Raw genomic sequence first — 18774 nt, 5'->3', positions numbered from 1 at the left:
GCTTGGCTTTGGGCAAACGTGGACGAAGGGGAAAGCAATGGAGTTGAGGAACGAGGAACACATTCCTTTCCCTGAGCTCACTTCAGCAGGGATACGACAATGCAGTGGTTGAAAAAAGGCTGGTTAACTGAGAGTCGTGATTAGATGGGTCTACTTGGCCGGAGGTTTGGGTGAAAAGTGCTCAGAGAGTGTCGCTTCATTATTCTGTTCTGCCCGGATTCCCAAGACGCCAGAGCTGGGGTTTAAGCTCTGAAAGATCCCACTTGGGAAATGCTTTCAGGATTGCCCCAGGAACAGTCCGAGTCTCTTCTCTGACCAACAAGCCAGCAAAGTCTGGAGCAGCCCAAGACCAACATGGTGGCAAGAAGGGATGGATTTCTACCCTGGCTCGGGAACGGCGTCCCTGAGAATCCCAGCTCGAATGGAGTTATTCCTTCTCCAGAACCACCATCTACCCTCACCTGTGACTAGCTCTGAAGGCAGATCTTCTGGGAGATCTCAGGTCCTTTAGGAATATTCAGTAATGTACAGAGTTTTGAGGTTTGCAAAGTCCTCTGAAGAGCTCATCAAATAAGGATCTCATTTGATTTCCACAAATAACGATCCTGAGAGTTAGCTGTTATTATTGTCCCCATTTTATAGACGGGGACAACTTGCCCGGGTGACATAGCTAGTAAGTACCTGAGGCAAGATTTGAACTCGGGTCTTTCTGACTTCATGTCAAGTACTTTATTCATCACTAACACCCACATCTCAGTATGGACTTTATGAAACTGGGGTGAGCCTATAATGAGACACACTTCTTAACTCGTGACCTGTTTACAAAGGAGAAACTATTTGATGATGGAGGACCCGGGACATAGTTCTGATCTGGGAGGATGATGGGTTATTATAAGAATCTGACCTGGGCCAATCATTGAGGAATTCTCTATGGCAGACTTCATTTGTTTTTTTTTTTGTTTGTTTGTTTTTGTTTTTTTTTAAACCCTTAACTTCTGTGTATTGGCTCTTAGGTGGAAGAGTGGTAAGGGTGGGCCATGGGGGTCAAGTGACTTGCCCAGGGTCACACAGCTGGGAAGTGTCTGAGGCCAGATTTGAACCTAGGACCTCCCGTCTCCAGGCCTGACTCTCAATCCACTGAGCTACCCAGCTGCCCCCTTCATTTGTTTTTTAAATTAAGAGCTATTCAGTGTTATGTAGAGATGACAGCATGGAATCCCTGCAAAATACAGGGTTTTTTGCAGGTGTGCCTGGGAACTTTCTAGGACTCAACATTGCTAGTGCTTCCCACTCAGTCTAAATGAGAAATGCCACGCTCCTCAGTATTCTTCCTTCCTGTTGGTTCCTTCCCAAAGTCAAGGAAATCTTTGGGGCAGAATTGGTATTGCCATTGGGGACTCATCACCTGAACCCGTCTGATGCCCACTGATGGGAGGTTAAGCTTCCTGCAAGCTAGGAATTCATCATCATTGCCAACATACTACTGGCAATATTAATAATGATAGTTAGCACCTATGAAGTACTTTAAAGTTTGTCAAATGCTTTATAAATATGTTCTCATCTTATTTTTGCTTCTAGCTTTGGTGCATATTATTAACCACATATCTACAGACACTCACACAGCTAGTAAATATCTGAGCTAGATTTGAACTCAAGTCTTACTGACTGCAAGACCAGCCTCTGTCTGTACCATCGAGCTGTCTCACTGAGGTCATTGGAGCTCCCTAAACCACGGTATCCTCAATAGATATAAAAAAAAAACCAATTGGACTACCTCACCGAGTTCCCTTCTAGTTCTACATTTATAAGCTATGATGCCTGTGATGCGGAAACTTTCTATTAGTCAAACAGGCGATCAGTGCCATCTCCCATTCCAATTTGTTTTTATTTGTGGCATAATTAATCAATCCATCAGAATTTATTACCCGTTGGGCCAGGCACCCTGGAGGGGATACATGTACAGAGGATGAAACCATCCCTGGCTACAATGAGCTTACCATCTAATGGGGGACACATTTACATGTGTGTATATATATGTAGATATATGTGTATATATGTATGTATATGTGTATACATGTAAATCCCACCTGTAACTCTTATTATCAGTGTAACCTCGAGCAAGTTAATTACCATCCCTGCATCATGGTTTTCTCATTTGTAAAACTGAGAAGGGTAGACACTAAATTGCATCTGAGGTTCCCCCTTCTCTCCCTCTCTCTCTCCTCTCTTTCTCTCCCTTCCTCCATCTCTCTCTCTCTCTCTCTCTCTCTCTCTCTCCTTCTTCTCTCTCTCTCTCTCTCTCTCTCTTTCTCTTTCTCTCCTCTCTTTCTCTCTCTCTCTCTCTCTGTCTCTGTCTCTGTCTCTCTCTTTCTCTCTCTCTCTCTCTCCTCTCTGTCTCTTTCCCTTCCTCCATCTCTCTCTGTCTCTGTCTCTGTCTCTCTCTCTCAATAATGCCTATATAGCCATGCTGGATATGCACAATAATGTCTATACACATTAGGCATACCTTGGAGCTATTGCAGGTTTGGTCCCAGACCACCACAGTGAGGCAAACATTGCACTAAAGTGAGCGGCTCGAGCCTTTTGGTATAAAAGTGATGTTTACACTGTACAGAGTCTATTGAACACTCAGCAGCTTGTCAAAAACTATGCATTAATCTGACTTTAAAAATATTTTATTGCTCAAAAATGCTCCCCATCACCTGAGCCTTCAGGGTTTCGCCATCTATTTGCTGGTGAGGGTCTTGCCTCATGGCGTTGGCTGCTGGCCCACTGGGTAGGGGTTGCCGAAGGCGGCGGGGACTGTGGCAGTTTCTTAAACTAAGACAACAGTGAAGTTTGTCTCATCGATTGACTCTTCCTTTCACCGGAACACTTAAAGCCTAATTTCCATATTGCTGTGCCCACGAGAGGAGGGCGAGAGCCAGGGAAGCTGCCTGTTGGTGGATCAGTGAGAACACGGGCAACATTTAGGGACTCGGTTTGCCCCCAACAATTACAACGGTGACGTCAAAGATCGCTGATCACAGGCCAGCAGAGCGGATCTAATAAGTGTCCCAAAGTTTGACATATTGGGAGAATGACCGAAATGTGGCCCAGAGACACGCTGTGAGCACGTGCTGTTGGGAAAATGGCACCGAGAGAACCGCTCAGCACAGGGGCCCCAAACCTTCAAAAGTCTGTGTCATAGATGTGCTTTCTGCAGCCATGTACACACAGATGTACATGTATGAATTTCAGTACAGCATGCACATCAAAGTCCAAATATATACAAAATGAAGAATACATAGTAGTTTAGGGGGAGATCACTAGCAGTTGGGGGACTGAGAAAGGCTTCCCGTAAAAGGGCATAAAAGAGGGGGCACATTCCAGTCTTGGGGAATGACCGATGCTGACATGCAGAAGGTGTTTAGTAAATGATTGTTGACCTGAATAGAACTGAAGTCCCAGACTCCCCCACCCCCATTTCCATGACTGTTCTCAGTTTCCCCCCTCTGCTTGCTTTGTTCTAGAGGCTGAAGGCAGCTCTGACTCACCACCCTGCCGCCATGTCCAATGGAAACATGAACAGCATGGGACACATGATGGAAATGATGGGCTCCCGCCAGGACCAGACGCCACACCATCATCTGCACTCGCACCCCCATCAGCACCAGACGCTGCCGCCCCATCACCCGTACCCACACCAGCACCAGCACCCAGCCCACCACCCTCATCCACAACCCCATCACCAGCAGAACCATCCGCATCACCATTCCCATTCCCACCTTCATGCACACCCAGCACATCACCAGACCTCGCCACATCCTCCCTTGCACACGGGCGGCCAAGCACAGGTAGGTGGAGCCATCCAGAGGGCTCTTTCTTTCCTTTAGAGAAGCTATTGTTAAAGTTGGCGTCACCAGCGCCCATCTCTAACCCACTCAGGCCTCTGGCCCGTTCTGCTAGCTTTCGGGGAGGATCTCGGTGCTGTTATCCATTGCCTACGTTGGACCCTGACCATGAATTAGTAAATGATGCCTGATTTTAGATTCTGATCCTAGCATTGGGGGGGGGGCGCAAATTCAAGCCACAATCTGTCAGGAATCAAGACTGGCCTCCAATCTATAGCAAATTTGAAATACAGAGAAAATAGCAGGAAAAAGAGCCTGACCTGTGAAATATAGCAAAGGACACTGAGTGTCCAGAAAGAGCATGAATTAGACTCGGAGTCGGAGGTCCTCCGTTCAAGTCCCAGCTCTACTATTTACTGAGTCTCAGTTTCCTCACCTGCAAAAATAAGTGGATTTGTCTTGCTTCCTTTGCCTGTCCCAATTCTAAATCTGTATGTGGCCTGGCTTTGAGCCCGTATGACCTTGCCCAAATAATGAACCCTTTGGATCTGTTTCCTCATGTATAAAACGAAGGGTCTAGAACAAATAGTCACTGAGTTCCTTTCCAACTCTAAATGCCTGCTTCTATGACTAGGAATTCGAAAACTCAGGAGGAATGTGAATCCTGGTTTTCACCAGGTGGGCTGTGTAACCAGATGCCAGCCAATGGCTGCCTTAATGCCTCGGGGGCTTATTGGGGTTACCTGTAAATTGAAATGAATTCTAATATTGCCCCAGCTCTCTGGACGATCTTTGGAGTAACTGGTTAAAGCGTGGCACTCTAAAAACAGTAGAGGAATGGCTTTGGAGCCAAATATGTTTTGGACCAATGGAAAGCTCACTTGAATTTCTCTGCCATTCCTGTTTTAACATGGGAGAGGAGGAGAAAGATACCCCAGGATTGTAAATGGCCAATTCAAATTCTATTTTCTATAAACACAAGGGACTTGCACTAGGTGGTGTCTAAAGTGCCTTGGAAAGAGCTCTGGCTGGCTCTGGCATCAGGAGATCTGAGCTTAAATCCCGCCTCTGACTCCTATTATTGATGTGACCATGGACAAGACAGTTACCATCCCTGAATCTCGGTTATCTCGTCTGTAAAATGGGGATGGGATGGGGACTAGATTACACCTAAGGCACCTTCCAGCTCAAGGGCTATGGTTGTAAGTCCATAGATGTTCTAGGTCTAAAGTCTATGTTCCTATAAGGTACAAAGCCCTGTTGTGGGTCATTACAAAGATGAGATGGGAAAGAAGTCAAAGTTTAGCTTCCCCTAAAAGGATGGTGAGAAAAGGAGACAGACATGATGTCAACAGGGAGGGAAGGAGCTCTGCATGGTGTGTCTTAGTAAGCTTGGCCAAGTCATCTTGAACTGGACTCTCATTCGAATTCCACAAACATTAATCAGGTGCCTCCTCTATGCCAGGCACTAGGCTGGGGTCTAGGATATAACAAGGGGCAATTGGGTGGTACGGAGGATAAAGCATTGACCCCAGAGTTAAGAAGTTGTTGCTTTGTTGTTCAAATATTCTTCAGTTGTGTCTGACTCTTCCTGACCTCATATGGATTTTCTTGGCAAAGATACTGGAATGGTTTGCCATATTTCCTTCTTCAGAAGTCAGTAAAACCTGAGTTCAAATCCTGTCTCAGTCACTATGATCCTCATTTAACTATCATCTGCCTCAATTTCCTTATCTGTAAAATAGGGGTGGGGGAAAGAATAGCAGCTACTTCCTAGTGTTGTTGTGAAGATAAGATGAGATAATATTTGTAAAATGCTTGACACAGTGCCTTGCACATAGTAGGTGCTATATAATTGTTGGCTATTATGAAGTAAAAATATGAAACAATCCTCGATTCCAAGGAGTTTATGTCATGGAGAGGTGATAGTTATATTAATCTAAACAGATACGAAAATACAAGCTATCACCCCAGTCATTTAACCTGCTCTAAGACTAAACGCGATCACCTGAATCAATAGGAGTTTCCTTACTGGAAGTTCAGTGGGCCAATAGATTAGCAGGTCCGGAGTTTATCCCTACCAGAGACTCATAGGTGTTGTTCCCCTGTTTCCACCCCAATTATAATGCCAGTTCCCTGAGGACAGGAGCTGTTTCTTTTGTCTTTGTATCCCTAACACTTAGTTCTGTGCCCAGCAGAGTAAACACTTGAGTGTTGTCCATGGACGGGTCCATTCATTGATTGAAGAAAGCCCTTAAGAAACTGACATTTTCCTGGGTAATGATGCAGAGTGGTTTGACAATACCTTAATAAGAATCCCAATGAAAAAAAAATACCGTCATTTGTTCACACCATCCTTTTCAGGGTGATTTACAAAAAATGTAAGACACAGAACAAGCTTCAGCAAGGGAAGGAGGAGAAGTCAAGTTCTAGGTCAAAGCTGACACCAGATTTCCAGCCCTGGTTCCAAAGTGAAGACTTGAGGCAAAGAGAGTAATAAGATAATAACTAAGAAGGCAGGTAGATGTATTTCTTTATCTCCTTTCTAAATAATGAAGGAATGCTAGGCTCTTGGCCTTTAGTGACAAGTTACTCCACAAACAAGTTTAACAATCCTTCTCATCTTAAAAGACACTCATTAGCTCATTAGCCATTAGTCAATTGCCCTCCATTTCAGTCTCAAGACAGTAAGTGGCCAATTGTAAATGCAATTAGTTAATTGCCAACATAATTAGTTGTATGAAACATTTTTTCCTACTTACACAGTCTCAGAAAGAGTTGAGGTCAGGATCCTGTGAAGATTTGACCCAAAGATTCATGTCTCCAGATGCCATTGTGACATTTCAGATCATCTTATGTCAACTAATCTTATTGATTCTGAACCTAAACAGACAAAGGTTGGGGTTTCCCAGGAGTCAAGGGCCTGAATTAGGTAAAGCCACAAGGCCTCTCAGTGTGATTGAGGGGAAAGAACATTGAATTTGGAATGAAAAGACCTGGATTCAAATCCCTGTTTCTCCAATTTACTCTCTGTATGACACTGGGAAAATTGGATAATCTCTCTGACTCTCAGTTTCTCCATATGTGACTTATAAACAATAAACTTTAAATCTATAATCTGATGAACTGGATTTAGCAATGAGATCCCCAACTCTGATTCCCTATCAAAGTCAGTCAATGGTTCTGCCAAAGCTTCTCTTTCTCATAGCCATCCCCTTTGCTCAGAAGAAAACTTTTCCTTCTATTCTTAAACATAAGATTCAAGTTGCTTGTCCTGAGCGCCTTCTCTCCTCTCTTCCATACTTCAGAGTCTCTCTGTTATATCTGCCTCGCTTTTCCTTACCTCCAGTCATCTTCTTAGCCTAGTAATGCTCCTTCTGGGTTCCTTGATCCCCTCCCTTCTCTCATCCCAGTCTTTGCCTCATTCATCATTGATTCAGTAGGTCTCATGCCTTCAGCGACTCTCTTCTCCTCCTTCCACTGAGCCTGTGCATACATCCTAAAAGGTAATAAAAGCCATTCCCTTCACCTCTGCAATCCCCTCAAGGCTCTCATTATAGATCTAGACTCCTTCACTCCTCAATTTCCAAAAAGAATAGACCACAATCCAAGACTTCTCTTCTCCAGGACCTACCCACTCTACTTCGCAGAATTGGTCTTCTATCCTTATCACCCTGCTGAAACCCCTTTCCCCAAGCCTTGAAAGGAGCCTTATCTATAGGGATTGTTTTTATCTCCTTCCTCTTCCTTCTTTACCATTCTGTAGAATTGGATCCTATTAATCACGCCTTTCAACTGGACATTCTGTTCTCCCCAGGTTTCCATGATTCCCAGTGACCATTGCTTCTCGGTTTTTTACAATTCATCTTTCTTCCCTGAACTTGAAGGAAGGGTGTCCCTCAAGACTGTGTCCTAACACTATCTTTTCTTCTTGATCTGGTGGTCTCTTTCTTCTGATCGCATTCACTCCTGTGCCTCCAGTTATCACCTCAAGAGGCAGATGATGGCCAATTCAATGTAAGTGTCTCAAGAGCAGGGATTGTTTGGTTTATTTATTTTTTTTGTTTTTGTATCCCCAGTGCCTAGAAGAGAGCCCAACACATAGTAGGTCCTTCAGAAATGCTCATTAATTGATCAAAATCAATGTGTCTACTTGAGTCTCTCCCCCTGAACTACTGTCACATTATTCCAACTTTTACTAGACATCTCTTCCCCAGCAACTCAGGTTCGAGATGTCCAAAATTAGCTTCCTTGGCTCCTCCATAAACATCCCTTTCCTCCCGACTTCCCTTTTTCTGATGATAGTTTATCATCTTCCCCCTCCTCCAAGCTCAAAATCTCAACATCAAAATCCTACCTTTCTTCCTTCTCCTTCAACCCTTCTCCAATTAATTCCATAAACATTTAATTTATTTAACATAATATTTATTTAACATAAAAAAGTGGCTCCTATGTGCCAAGCATTGTGCTAGGCCCTGCCAAACCCTGCAGATCTAAGCTTCACAATCTTGCTTTCTTCTTTTAAAGCTCTTATCTTCTGTTTAGTTTTAATACTGTGTATTGATTCCAAGGCAGTAGTGTAGTAAGGGCTGGGCAATTGGGGTGAAGTGACTTGCTCAGGGTCACACAGCTAGGAAGTGTCTGAGGTGATATTTGAACCCAGGACCTCCCATCTCCAGGTGTGGCTCTCTATCCCCTGAGCCACCCAGCTGCCCCTTTCACAGTATCTCATGTAGCAATACCGTCCCGTCCTCTCTACTCACATGACCAGCCTCCTAGTTCAGGTCCTTCCTAGCTCCTGCCTGGTAAGGCACTCCTGACCTCTCTTCTCATCTTTCCCTTCTCCCTCTTTCATGACTGCTCAGATAATGAGCAGAGAGGTGAGTGGATGGTGAGAAAATGGAAGCATCCAGGGTTGACTCCCCTTTCTGGAATTTTAACAAGGAAAATGAGAAGAGACACAAAATGATGGTCATAGTGTTGCTAAGGGCTTGCTTTTAGGATGTAGGAGGCTTCGGCTTTCTTCTAGGAAGAAGGCAGGGAACAAGTAAAGAGGGAAACAGTGAAGATGTTGGAGTTAGAATAATGGAGCAAGAGGCAGGTGTGGGGCAAGAGATCAAGGCCGTGCGTGGGATTAATATCCTATGAAAAGGAAAGCTCTTTTCTGATCTCAGAGGGATGAAGGAAAAAAATTGGCAAAAAAAAAAAAAGAAAAAAAACCTTCATGGGGTGTTGAAGATGGAAAATGAGAACCCCCAAAACAACCTCAGTCTTCTCAGAAAAATAAGCAATGAGGGAATCTTTTTTTTAAACCCTTTCCTTCCATCTTGGAATCAATAATGTGTATCGGTTCCAAGGCAGAAGAGTGGTAAGGGTAGGCAATGGCGGTGAAGTGACTTGCCCAGGGTCACACAGCTGGGAAGCGTCTGAGGTCAGATTTGAACCCAGGACCCTCCCATCTCTAGGCTTGGCTCTCAATCCACTGAGTTACCTAGCTGCCCCCAATGAGGGAATCTTCTGAGAGACTAAGTGGTGTGGGGATAGAGTTGGATGTTAGGGAGAAAGGAGATTTGATGCAGCCAGCATAGGATGTGTCAGGAGCAATCAGAGATAAGTTAAGGGACTGGAGTGCAGTGACCTGTTAAGGACCAAGTTCAAGGTAGATCACATGGACATCAATGGTCCCGGTCAGCAAGATTTCTGGACTTTCTCTAACAGTCTTGTAGACTCCAAAATATTGCGGGGGAGGATGTGCTAAGGGGGCAGCCCACCATTTTGGATTAGCAGGAATAAAACAGCAGAAAATGGACATCCAGAGCACAGAGATTTGCAGAGGAGTATAGCACATGAGTTAACCATAGGATTGTGACCAGGAAACCCAAGATCTAGCTGAATTCTCAGTTATATAAAAGAAATGGAGTTGGGGAATAGGACATAATACAGTGGGAACTATCAGGAGGCCAATTGGGTCTATGGAGGACGAGTGAAGAGGAACCAAATGAAGTTGACTCACGAAGGCAGATGAAGCTAGATCATGGTCATTGGGGGAAGTTGCAAAGAGACTCCTTTGGAGTTGATATAAGTAAACATGATGATTAGAGCTCATCAGAAAGGGAAATGGGCTGCTAAACACATATTTGACACATAGTAGGTGCTTGATCAATGTTTGTTGAGTGAGTGTTTGATTGGTAGGTAGGTAGTGAGTCCCCCCTACTTGAGGTTCTTAAGAAATGGCACAAGGACCAAATCTATAAAGGAACATTTTTTTCAGGTTGCAATTAAACAAGATGGTCCCTTCCAAGTGAGATTTGATGACTTGGGAGAAATACTCTGAGGATCTATGTCCTATCCCATATTCCAGGCCATTGTTTGTTTTTCAGCCTGGACAAATTTCTAGCTCTCTTTGAATCACCCCAAAAAAGAGGCAGGCAGTATGAGGACAAAGTGACATTTTTCATTTAGTTCTGCAGAGTGAGTACAGGATGGTCTTAGACAAACTGAAATGACTATCACTTGCCTCTTTCCTTTGAGATCTTCCTTGTTTCTAGGCGGGAGTGCGGCTCTTGGGGACAGGAAGGCTTGGCAGCACATGCCTTCCCTTAAACGGAAGGATGTCGCCAATGTGTTCCCACTCTTTGCACACAGATGTATGCAGATGCCTTAGAATCAAGATTCTTAACTTGGGGTCCATGGATAGACTTCAGGGGCCCTGTGACCTTGCCTGGGAGAGAAATTACATTCCTTTGACTAAACTTAAATTGAGATTTAATATTCCTTCAGTTATTTAAAAATGTTACTTTGAGTAGGGTTGGGAATTGCCAGTCCACCATGACACACCCATATAAAAAGTAACAGCCCCTGCCTGAGAATGGCCTGGTCCTGCGAACCTCCAAAATAGGGTTTTGGGGTTCATTTAGGAAAAATAAATGAAACTTTTATGAAGATTTATTTCCTGATTCTGATTTTTAAAAAACAATTTGAAAAGGTTCAAAAACCCAGAGAATTCAGTTGAGGTGAGTGTAGATTTCTGGGGTCCCATAGGTCGATCTTGGGTCTGTAGTCATCATTTCTCCTGACTACAGGAGAAGCAGCCCAGGATTCAGTGTGGAAGTGTAACAAATAAAATTAATAATAGAAGGATATAATTTAAAATATTAAGGGTTTATTGTAATCCATATTGATAATTAAGAAAGCCACATGCCTGCTAAGATCTAATACGAATACCTGCCATACTTTCCCCCTGGCTGCTTCCTAGGAAAGAGCGAGAGTCCCAATCACGTCCCGAGTCTTATACCTCTCTCTGCGTGATCACACTTCCTGTCCACCTGTATTACACAAGAGGAATCATGGGAAATGTAGTTTTGAAAGAGCCCTAAATGTCCACAGGAAGTTTAGACCAGGGACCTCAAAATCAGTTCAAAGAACCTCAAGGAACCCCAGATTTCCAATATCAAAGAAGAGGCGTCAGAGGCTACGCTAACCTGCACTTTACGTTTGTCTTTAGTCCAAGGCTGATCCTGTAAAACTCGTATTGGCCATCCTCAATGCCCCACTTGTCCGGTCAGGTCTCCCATGCCACCACAGCCCACTTTACAAAGACAGGAGCAAGAGGAGGAGCCCACTGTCCAACGCCATCTCTCAGCCCTGCCATGGGTCTGACATTCTAGCCTAACTCACTTCTTCAGCTTAGAGCGCTGGAGGATGGAGAAGAATTGGAGGGGGCGGGAAGAGGAGCCGGCCACCGAGGGAGATGAGGTGCTGGGAGAGGGTCCTGAGAGGGAGGCCCTGGAAGACAGATGGAGGGACCCAAAAACTCACCTGGCCAGCCTCGTCGTTCTGCTAAGGCTGGCCCCCCGAACACGAATGTGAGCTCATGATTTATTGCACACACGAAAAGGATTTGGATAAAAGCAGAAGTGCCCGGGCAGTTCAGCATGTTCTCTGCAGAGATGTTTTGCCTTGGAATGGGTGGTTTGGCTCTGGTGCTAGACCTCTGATGTGACAACCACTCAATCTTTCCCAATAACAGGGCTGGCTACCTCGATGGTCCCCAGGGAGACCCAGGCTTTAGATGGCTCATCTGTTTTCCCCCCAGCATGCATTAGGAGGCCAGTGGGTGTTATGAAGTCACCAAGAAGTGGCTTTGAGAAACTCTTTTGCATCATATAAAAGTCAGCTCACACACATACACAAACACAACCCAGAGACTAATGGCCCTGAAATCCACAGAAAGTCCGATAGAGCCTGAGGTCAAAATACATCATTGCCCAGCGGTCATCCCTCAAGATGTCAACCTGTAGCCATTAGTATGACATCTCCAGGCCTTCTGATGGGTCCCCATGATTCAACACGGGAATATTTCATATTCCCAAACACATACTAAGTGCTAATTCTGTGCCAGGGAACGCTGGAGAGGCAGGCTCTTGGGTTCCGTTTCTCAGATGTGCAGCCCAATCCTCACACAGGCAAACAGTCTCAAGTAAAACAGCTTCATTGAATTTACAGCTGTGAATCTGAGTAATGAGAAATAAACTTGGTTTTCTTCCTATGAAAAGAAGAGAAGGAGCAAAGTGCATTGTGGGAGAGTGCCCAAGTCCACATGAACAGATCTGGGGGTCTCACAAGGTATCATGTGGCTGTGGGAAAAGGAAGCAAAGGCACCAACGTAGGAGGTGGCTGGACTTTGAGACGTCCCTAAGCCTTGAAGGGACCTTCCCAAGGATTGTGTCGAGGACAATAGAAATAGGTAACACCAAGGATTTGGTTACACTATGGGCCCATGGTACATCCGGCCCACTGAGACACCAAATATCTTTGGAGCAAGAGAAAGCCTTGTTCTCAGACCCCCCAAGTGCAATGACGTTCCCTCACACTGTCCTCCTCCTCCTCCTCCTCTTCCTCCTTCTCCTCCTTTTTCTCCTCCTCCTCTTCTTTCTCCTCCTCCTCATTACTGGCATTTCTATTGTATTTCTAACTTTGCAAAGCTTTTTATACATAATATTTCATGACGTTGGATTTTCACCACAAATCCATAAAGTTGATGCTTTCTTTAATAGCCTTGTTTTACAGATGAGAAAACTGAGAATCAGATATGGCAAAGTACTTTGCCCTGAGTCACACAGCTAGAGACAGGATTTGAACCCAAGTCTCTCCCTGCTTTTAAGCCTCAGTGGCACCCTTTTTGCGTCACCCCAAATCTTCTCATTTGTCCACAGATTGTTCTTAGAGGCCATGAACGCCGTCCCTTGCTGCAGGAAAGGGCTACAGAGCAGCCTACATATGAAGCAGGAGGGAGAGAATTTATGTAAAGCCCTTTGCCAACATTTAAGCCCTCCCTCTGCAGACCTTAAGGTGCTTTACCCACCTTGAAGCAATCTATAAATAGTCTAAGTAAGAGGCTCTGAAGCCAGACAGAGTCCGTGTCCTCCTAGACACTGTCTAGCCCTCTGTGCTGAGACCTCTGGGGCGGAGAAGACAATCCCAGACTCATGGTGGTGTCAGTACGGTGGGAAGAATTCCCCAAAGTGTGTCTCAGGGTGGAGAAGAGAAGCGATGGGCTGATCCTCCCTACGAGAGACTTTCCAGATGGCTGAGATCCGTCATCAAAGGCCAGACCCCAAACCCTGACCTCTCCATCTTCCCTTTCCACATTGCTTGTTTTTTAAGTTAAATGTTTTTAAATTTAAATTTAAATTTTTAAATTCAACTTAAATGAAACCTTTTTAATGACTTGTCTTGGAGGGAAAGGAGTCGAGGCAGAGTTTTGTGGGTATTAGAAGATCATTCCCTAGACGATCCATCATGGTCATAGTCACATCTTAGGTCTAGAGCCAGAAGGAACCTCAGAGTCCCTCTGCTCCAGCTCTTTCATTTTACACATGAAGGCCCTGAGGCCCTGGGAGGTTAAGTGATTTCCCAAAGTTATACATCGAAGGCCACGTCAGGCAGAATTCGAACCCAGGTCTGCTAGGGGTAACCAGTTGATGCAATGAACTCAGGAACACTCATTTTCATGAGTTTAAATCCAGCGTCAGCTAAGTAACTAGCTATGTGACTCTGGGCAAGTCATTTAACCCTGTTTGCCTCAGTTTCCTCATTTTGCAGGTGAGTAAACTGAGGCAAACAGGGTTTAAAATGAGCTGGAGAAGGAAGTAGCAGACTATTCTAGTGTCTCTACCAAATAGGGTCCCAGAGTCAGAGGTGACCAAAAAATGACTGAACAGCACCTTCGACTCCAGAGCAAGTATTTCTCCCCTGTCGTGCCATCAGGAATGGAAGTCGGACCTGGCAAAGCCACAGAATCGCTACCGTTCTTCCGTCTTGCCTTTTCTCTCCTTGGTCCCCTCCAAAGGTCGCCTGGTCCTTTGCACACTCCTGCGTGGCGTATCTGCCGTCTCCCTCACGCCAGGGGGAACCCCTTAGCAGGAAGGAATGTTTCCTTTTTGTTTTCGTCTAGCACACGCTGGACACTCACTTAATGCTTACTGAGCGAGCGATTGATTGCCAGGAATTCTGCCAGATGTTCTGGAGGGAGAGGAGAAGGGACTCAGGTGATGCTTAACACGAAGGATGCCCGTTCACAAGCACTTATGAAATGCCAGAAGCTGTCAGAAGGGTTCATTCAAAGACCCAAATGGAAATGTTTCTGCCCTCAAGTGGCTTACATTTTACTAGAAGGAGAACAAGGTATACTGAGGAAATACACTATGCGTGAAGTAAATACAGAATAACTTGGGGGGACAGAGGGGAGCAGGATCAATTAGGGGAACTGGGGAGCGTCTGATTCGAGCCTTGAATCCAGGTCAGCACCTGCATTTTTATTTGTTTCCTGGAATGCCTGAAAGGGTTCATTTGATCAACTGAGGCAGCAGACCCCTGGTCCCCGCGTCTCTCCTCCCTGGCCTGCTTCGTTGGCTCATCCTTCTTCTTTCCCTTCTCCACCCCTTGGCAGGTTTCACCAGCGACGCAGCAGATGCAGCCCACCCAGACGATACAACCGCCCCAGCCTACCGGGGGGCGCCGGCGAAGGGTGGTGGATGAGGACCCAGACGAGAGGCGGAGGAAGTTTCTGGAAAGAAACCGAGCAGCTGCCACCCGCTGTAGACAGAAGAGGAAGGTCTGGGTGATGTCATTGGAAAAAAAAGCGGAAGAACTCACCCAGACAAACATGCAGCTTCAGGTGCGGGCCCCAGGCTCTCCCATGGCCACACAAAGGCCCTGTGTACACTGGGCATCGGGGGGACCCACAGGCACTGGTTGACTTAAACACAAATATGGCGCATTGGGATGCCAGCAAAAACATAGGGGCCATCTATGAGGCCCTTCAATTCACAGCTGCTCCCCTCAACTCTTTGGACCATTTGCCAAAGAGTCATTGAAGTGGCATCTGGCAAAATCAGAGGGCTCGTGCCATTTTCCTCTCTTGCCCAATATACTGGCAAACGTTTTATTCAGATAGGAGAACAAGCATAAATAATTTTTAAAAGATACCAATTAAATAAATATTAAGTGCCTATTATTTATAAGCTATACTATACTAGGCACTGGGGACACAAAGGCAAGAAATGAAAGCAGTCCTTACCTCCAGGGAGCTTACACTCTAGAGGGAAGAAAAAATTGATAGAAAGATAGATAGACAGACAGATAGATAGACAGAAAGACAGACAGACGTATAGATAGATAGATGATAGATAGATAGATAGATAGATAGATAGATAGATAGATAGATAGATAGATAGATAAATAGATAGATACAGATAGATGGATGCATGGATGGATGGATAGATAGATATTTAGATGGATGGATAGATGGATGGAGACAGACAAACAGATAAAAATAGAGAAACAAAGCCATAGAGAGACAGACAGAGAGAGACAGATAGATAGATAGATAGATAGATAGATAGATAGATAGATAGATAGATGGATGNTGGATGATGGATGGATAGATAGAAGGATGGCTAGAGAGACAGAGACAGACAGACAGACAGACAGATAGATAGATAGATAGATAGATAGATAGATAGATAGATAGATAGATAGATAGATAGACACCCATAGATTCACAGAGATATATACACATATAAACACATGTGTAAATGTATGTTATTCACACTGTGTTTATATGTACAAACTACAGGCAAAGTAAATACAAATTAATTTGAGGAGGGAAAAAATACCAGCACTTGTGGGAAGAAGAGCATCAGAAAAGACTGCTATAAAATGTGGCCCTCAATTTGACAGAAAGAAACCACATTTAGATATCTTCCCCACAAAAACAACTGGGATTAGCTCACTGGTACAACTGAGTCACCTGGTGCTTCTTCAGGGTTTTCTTTTCTTTTTTTCCTTCCTATTTGCTTATAGTGAGTAGTCAGTTTTCTTTGGTGAAAATAGAGATTGCTAAATGATAGGGATTGATGTGATTTCAAAGAATTTTGAGTTGGAGGCACCTTAGACATCGCCTCACCCAACCCCCAAGTTGGAGACATAATGAAACAAAGCTCTAGAAAGGAGGTGATTTGCCCATGGTCACAAAGAGAGAAAATGTTAGAGGCAGGAATTCTCTTTTTCTGGTTGGTCCTCTGGCCCAGAAGACAGAAGTTGGAGCAAAGTAGGAAGTCACAGAGAGGAAGACTTGGGCTCCATGGAAAAAGAAACTTCCTCATGCTGGAAGCTGCCTAGGAGGTAGGGACATTCCTTCGCATGTGAGATCTTCAGGCAAATTCAGAATGACTGCTGCCTGGAGATTCCTGTACGGGATGCTTAGACTCCATCACCCTAGAGGCCCTTTACACAAGTGCAAAAATCTCCAGATCTAAGATCTGGGAGGGAGCTGAGGCTATCAAAGCTGATCCATACCATTTGGAAGTTCCATGACTCTGAACTCATGACTTCTGTCTTAAAACCATCCACCCCCTTTTACCTTGGCATCCCCACCTACTTCATACTTAAGTTAATCCCAACATATTTCTTTCTCTCTTCATTTTTTTTTCTTTGTTGGCTTTTTTCCACATGTGCTTCACATAGGAACTACGTCACAAAAAAGGAAAGAAGAAAGGTGGTGGGGTGGGTGGGAAAATGGAGAACAAGACATGAGGCCCCTCCACATCACGCTAGGAGGCTTTATGATCTAGAGGACCATAGATCAAGGCAATTAGACCAGTTATCACGTGGAATGTGCTTCCCACAAGAAGGTAGTCACATCATCTCTTGAGGTCTGTTCCCTCATCTGTCAAATGAAAAACTGATTGAGTTCCTACTCAAATGAGCCCTCATAGATTTTTCTTGGTCTTGAATGTCACATGAGACAATGTGGTGTGGTAGATAGAGGGCTGGCCTTGAAGTTAGGAAGAACTGAGTTCAAATCTGGTCTCTGGCACATACTACCAGTGTGAGCTTGGGCTGATTACTTTGGCACCCAGCGGCCATCTCCGAGACTCTTCTGTTTCCAAGTGCATTGGTAGGAGGAGATTGTGTATTAGGGAATGCCCAAACTGATCAGAGTATAGATCAGTAGCCAATAAGGCTGCATGGCCCAGAGTGTCAGAATGGGCATTCGAGGATTTGGTCTCAAATTCTAACTATGCCATTTACCAGCCGGGTGGTCCTGGGCTGCCACTTAACCCCCATTGCTTTGCCTTTACCACTCTTCTGCCTTGGAACCAAAAGTATTGATTCTAAGAGAGAAGGCAAGTGTTTAAGAAAGAAAGATGAGGGAGGAAGGAGCGTTGATGTATAAACACGCTTGTTACTTGACACTCGTGTGTTGGTGTTCATTTTGAGCCAGCACGTACGACTAGTACGCCCTTCATTTGACCCAGGCCACTCTTTTAAAATTTTGTCAGAACCAAACCAGTAGAGGAAAGGTGGTGCTAGGATTCTAGTCTCCCAAAGGTGGAAAAAATACCAAAACATTCAAGTAGAAACAAATATCCCCTGTTGTTTAATAAGATGTCTACACCTACACACACACACACACACACACACACACACACACACACACACACACACACACACATACGTAAATCCTGAGTTCTTCGTCTTTCCCCCCAATTAGTCTAAAGGAAGGAGAATCATACCCACCCGATGTACCCAGTTTTGCAAAGTAGTTAAGCTTGAGATCTCTCATTCTGGATGGCAGCGATGCCATCCCGATACCTCTGGGTGACCCTTTCCCTCTCACTGGACCTTTGTAAGAAGCAAAGATGTCTCCCTCTTTGGAGACCAGCCCCAAGAGCCAAATGTTAAGTAAACCAAAGGGGAAGGTGCTAAGCAAACAAACTCCAGCCAGCCTGGGGAGCCAAGGTCTAGATGGCCTCGTGCCACTGGGGAGTTGTTTTCCAGGCGAGAACCTCCCGATCAGGCCGCAGCATTCACCATCTGCAGCTGGAACAACTCGTCCTGAGTAAATAAGATCCAGTCTCCGGCCCTGCTCTCCTCGACCCCTCTAAGGCAGGTCCCCCCTGAGCTGGAAGCCCCGGACTCCTGGGTTGTGTGCACAGGCATGTGTAGCGTGTTAGAGCTCTCCGAGATGATGTAGTTCAACTTTCTTCCCCCCACCCCACCTTCGCACATTTTACATGTGAGAAAAAATGGGATGTGAGTTCCTAGAGGGACTTCTCCATGGTCCCACAGTTAATAGCAAAGTAAAAAGAATAAGATCCCCAAAGGATCTGTGACCCTTTAAGGGCCATAAAACAGTGAGAGGCATGATCTCATCCAATCTTCCCCACCCAAAAAAAGCAACCCTTTTTGAAATAGGTATTATTGTTCTTTCCATTTTATAGGTGAGGAAACTGAATCAGAGAGAGGTAGGTGGCCTGCCCACAGCCACACAACTAGTATTTGAACCCAGATCTAACTCTTAAGTTCAACCCTCTATCCATTATACCATTATATAACCAATATCTATTATATATATAAATCTATTATATTGTAT

At 44.8% G+C, this 18774-nt stretch overlaps 1 protein-coding gene across 1 annotated transcript; it reads left to right on the top strand.

The window, feature by feature from the left end:
- The first annotated feature begins 3207 nt into the window (after positions 1–3207).
- On the top strand, positions 3208–18375 carry CREB5 (cAMP responsive element binding protein 5). The gene is made up of 4 exons (XM_044678866.1): positions 3208–3258; positions 3513–3836; positions 14785–15012; positions 18292–18375. Exons 1-4 carry the CDS (start codon positions 3208–3210, stop codon positions 18373–18375), a joined length of 687 nt encoding a protein of 228 aa, XP_044534801.1.
- Positions 18376–18774: the final 399 nt, after the last annotated feature.

The sequence above is a fragment of the Gracilinanus agilis genome, chromosome 5 (genome assembly GCF_016433145.1).
Source record: "Gracilinanus agilis isolate LMUSP501 chromosome 5, AgileGrace, whole genome shotgun sequence".
Lineage (NCBI taxonomy): Eukaryota > Metazoa > Chordata > Mammalia > Didelphimorphia > Didelphidae > Gracilinanus > Gracilinanus agilis.
This window is presented reverse-complemented; position numbering and strand designations above follow the sequence as displayed.

Bases quoted from the DNA above. Each gene is read 5' to 3' on its own strand.
- CREB5 (XM_044678866.1), top strand. From the start codon at position 3,208: ATGTACACACAGATGTACATGTATGAATTTCAGTACAGCATGCACATC. The intron at 3,259-3,512 runs GTCCAAATATAT...GCTTTGTTCTAG, and splicing joins AGTACAGCATGCACATCAAA to AGGCTGAAGGCAGCTCTGAC. The intron at 3,837-14,784 runs GTAGGTGGAGCC...ACCCCTTGGCAG, and splicing joins ACACGGGCGGCCAAGCACAG to GTTTCACCAGCGACGCAGCA.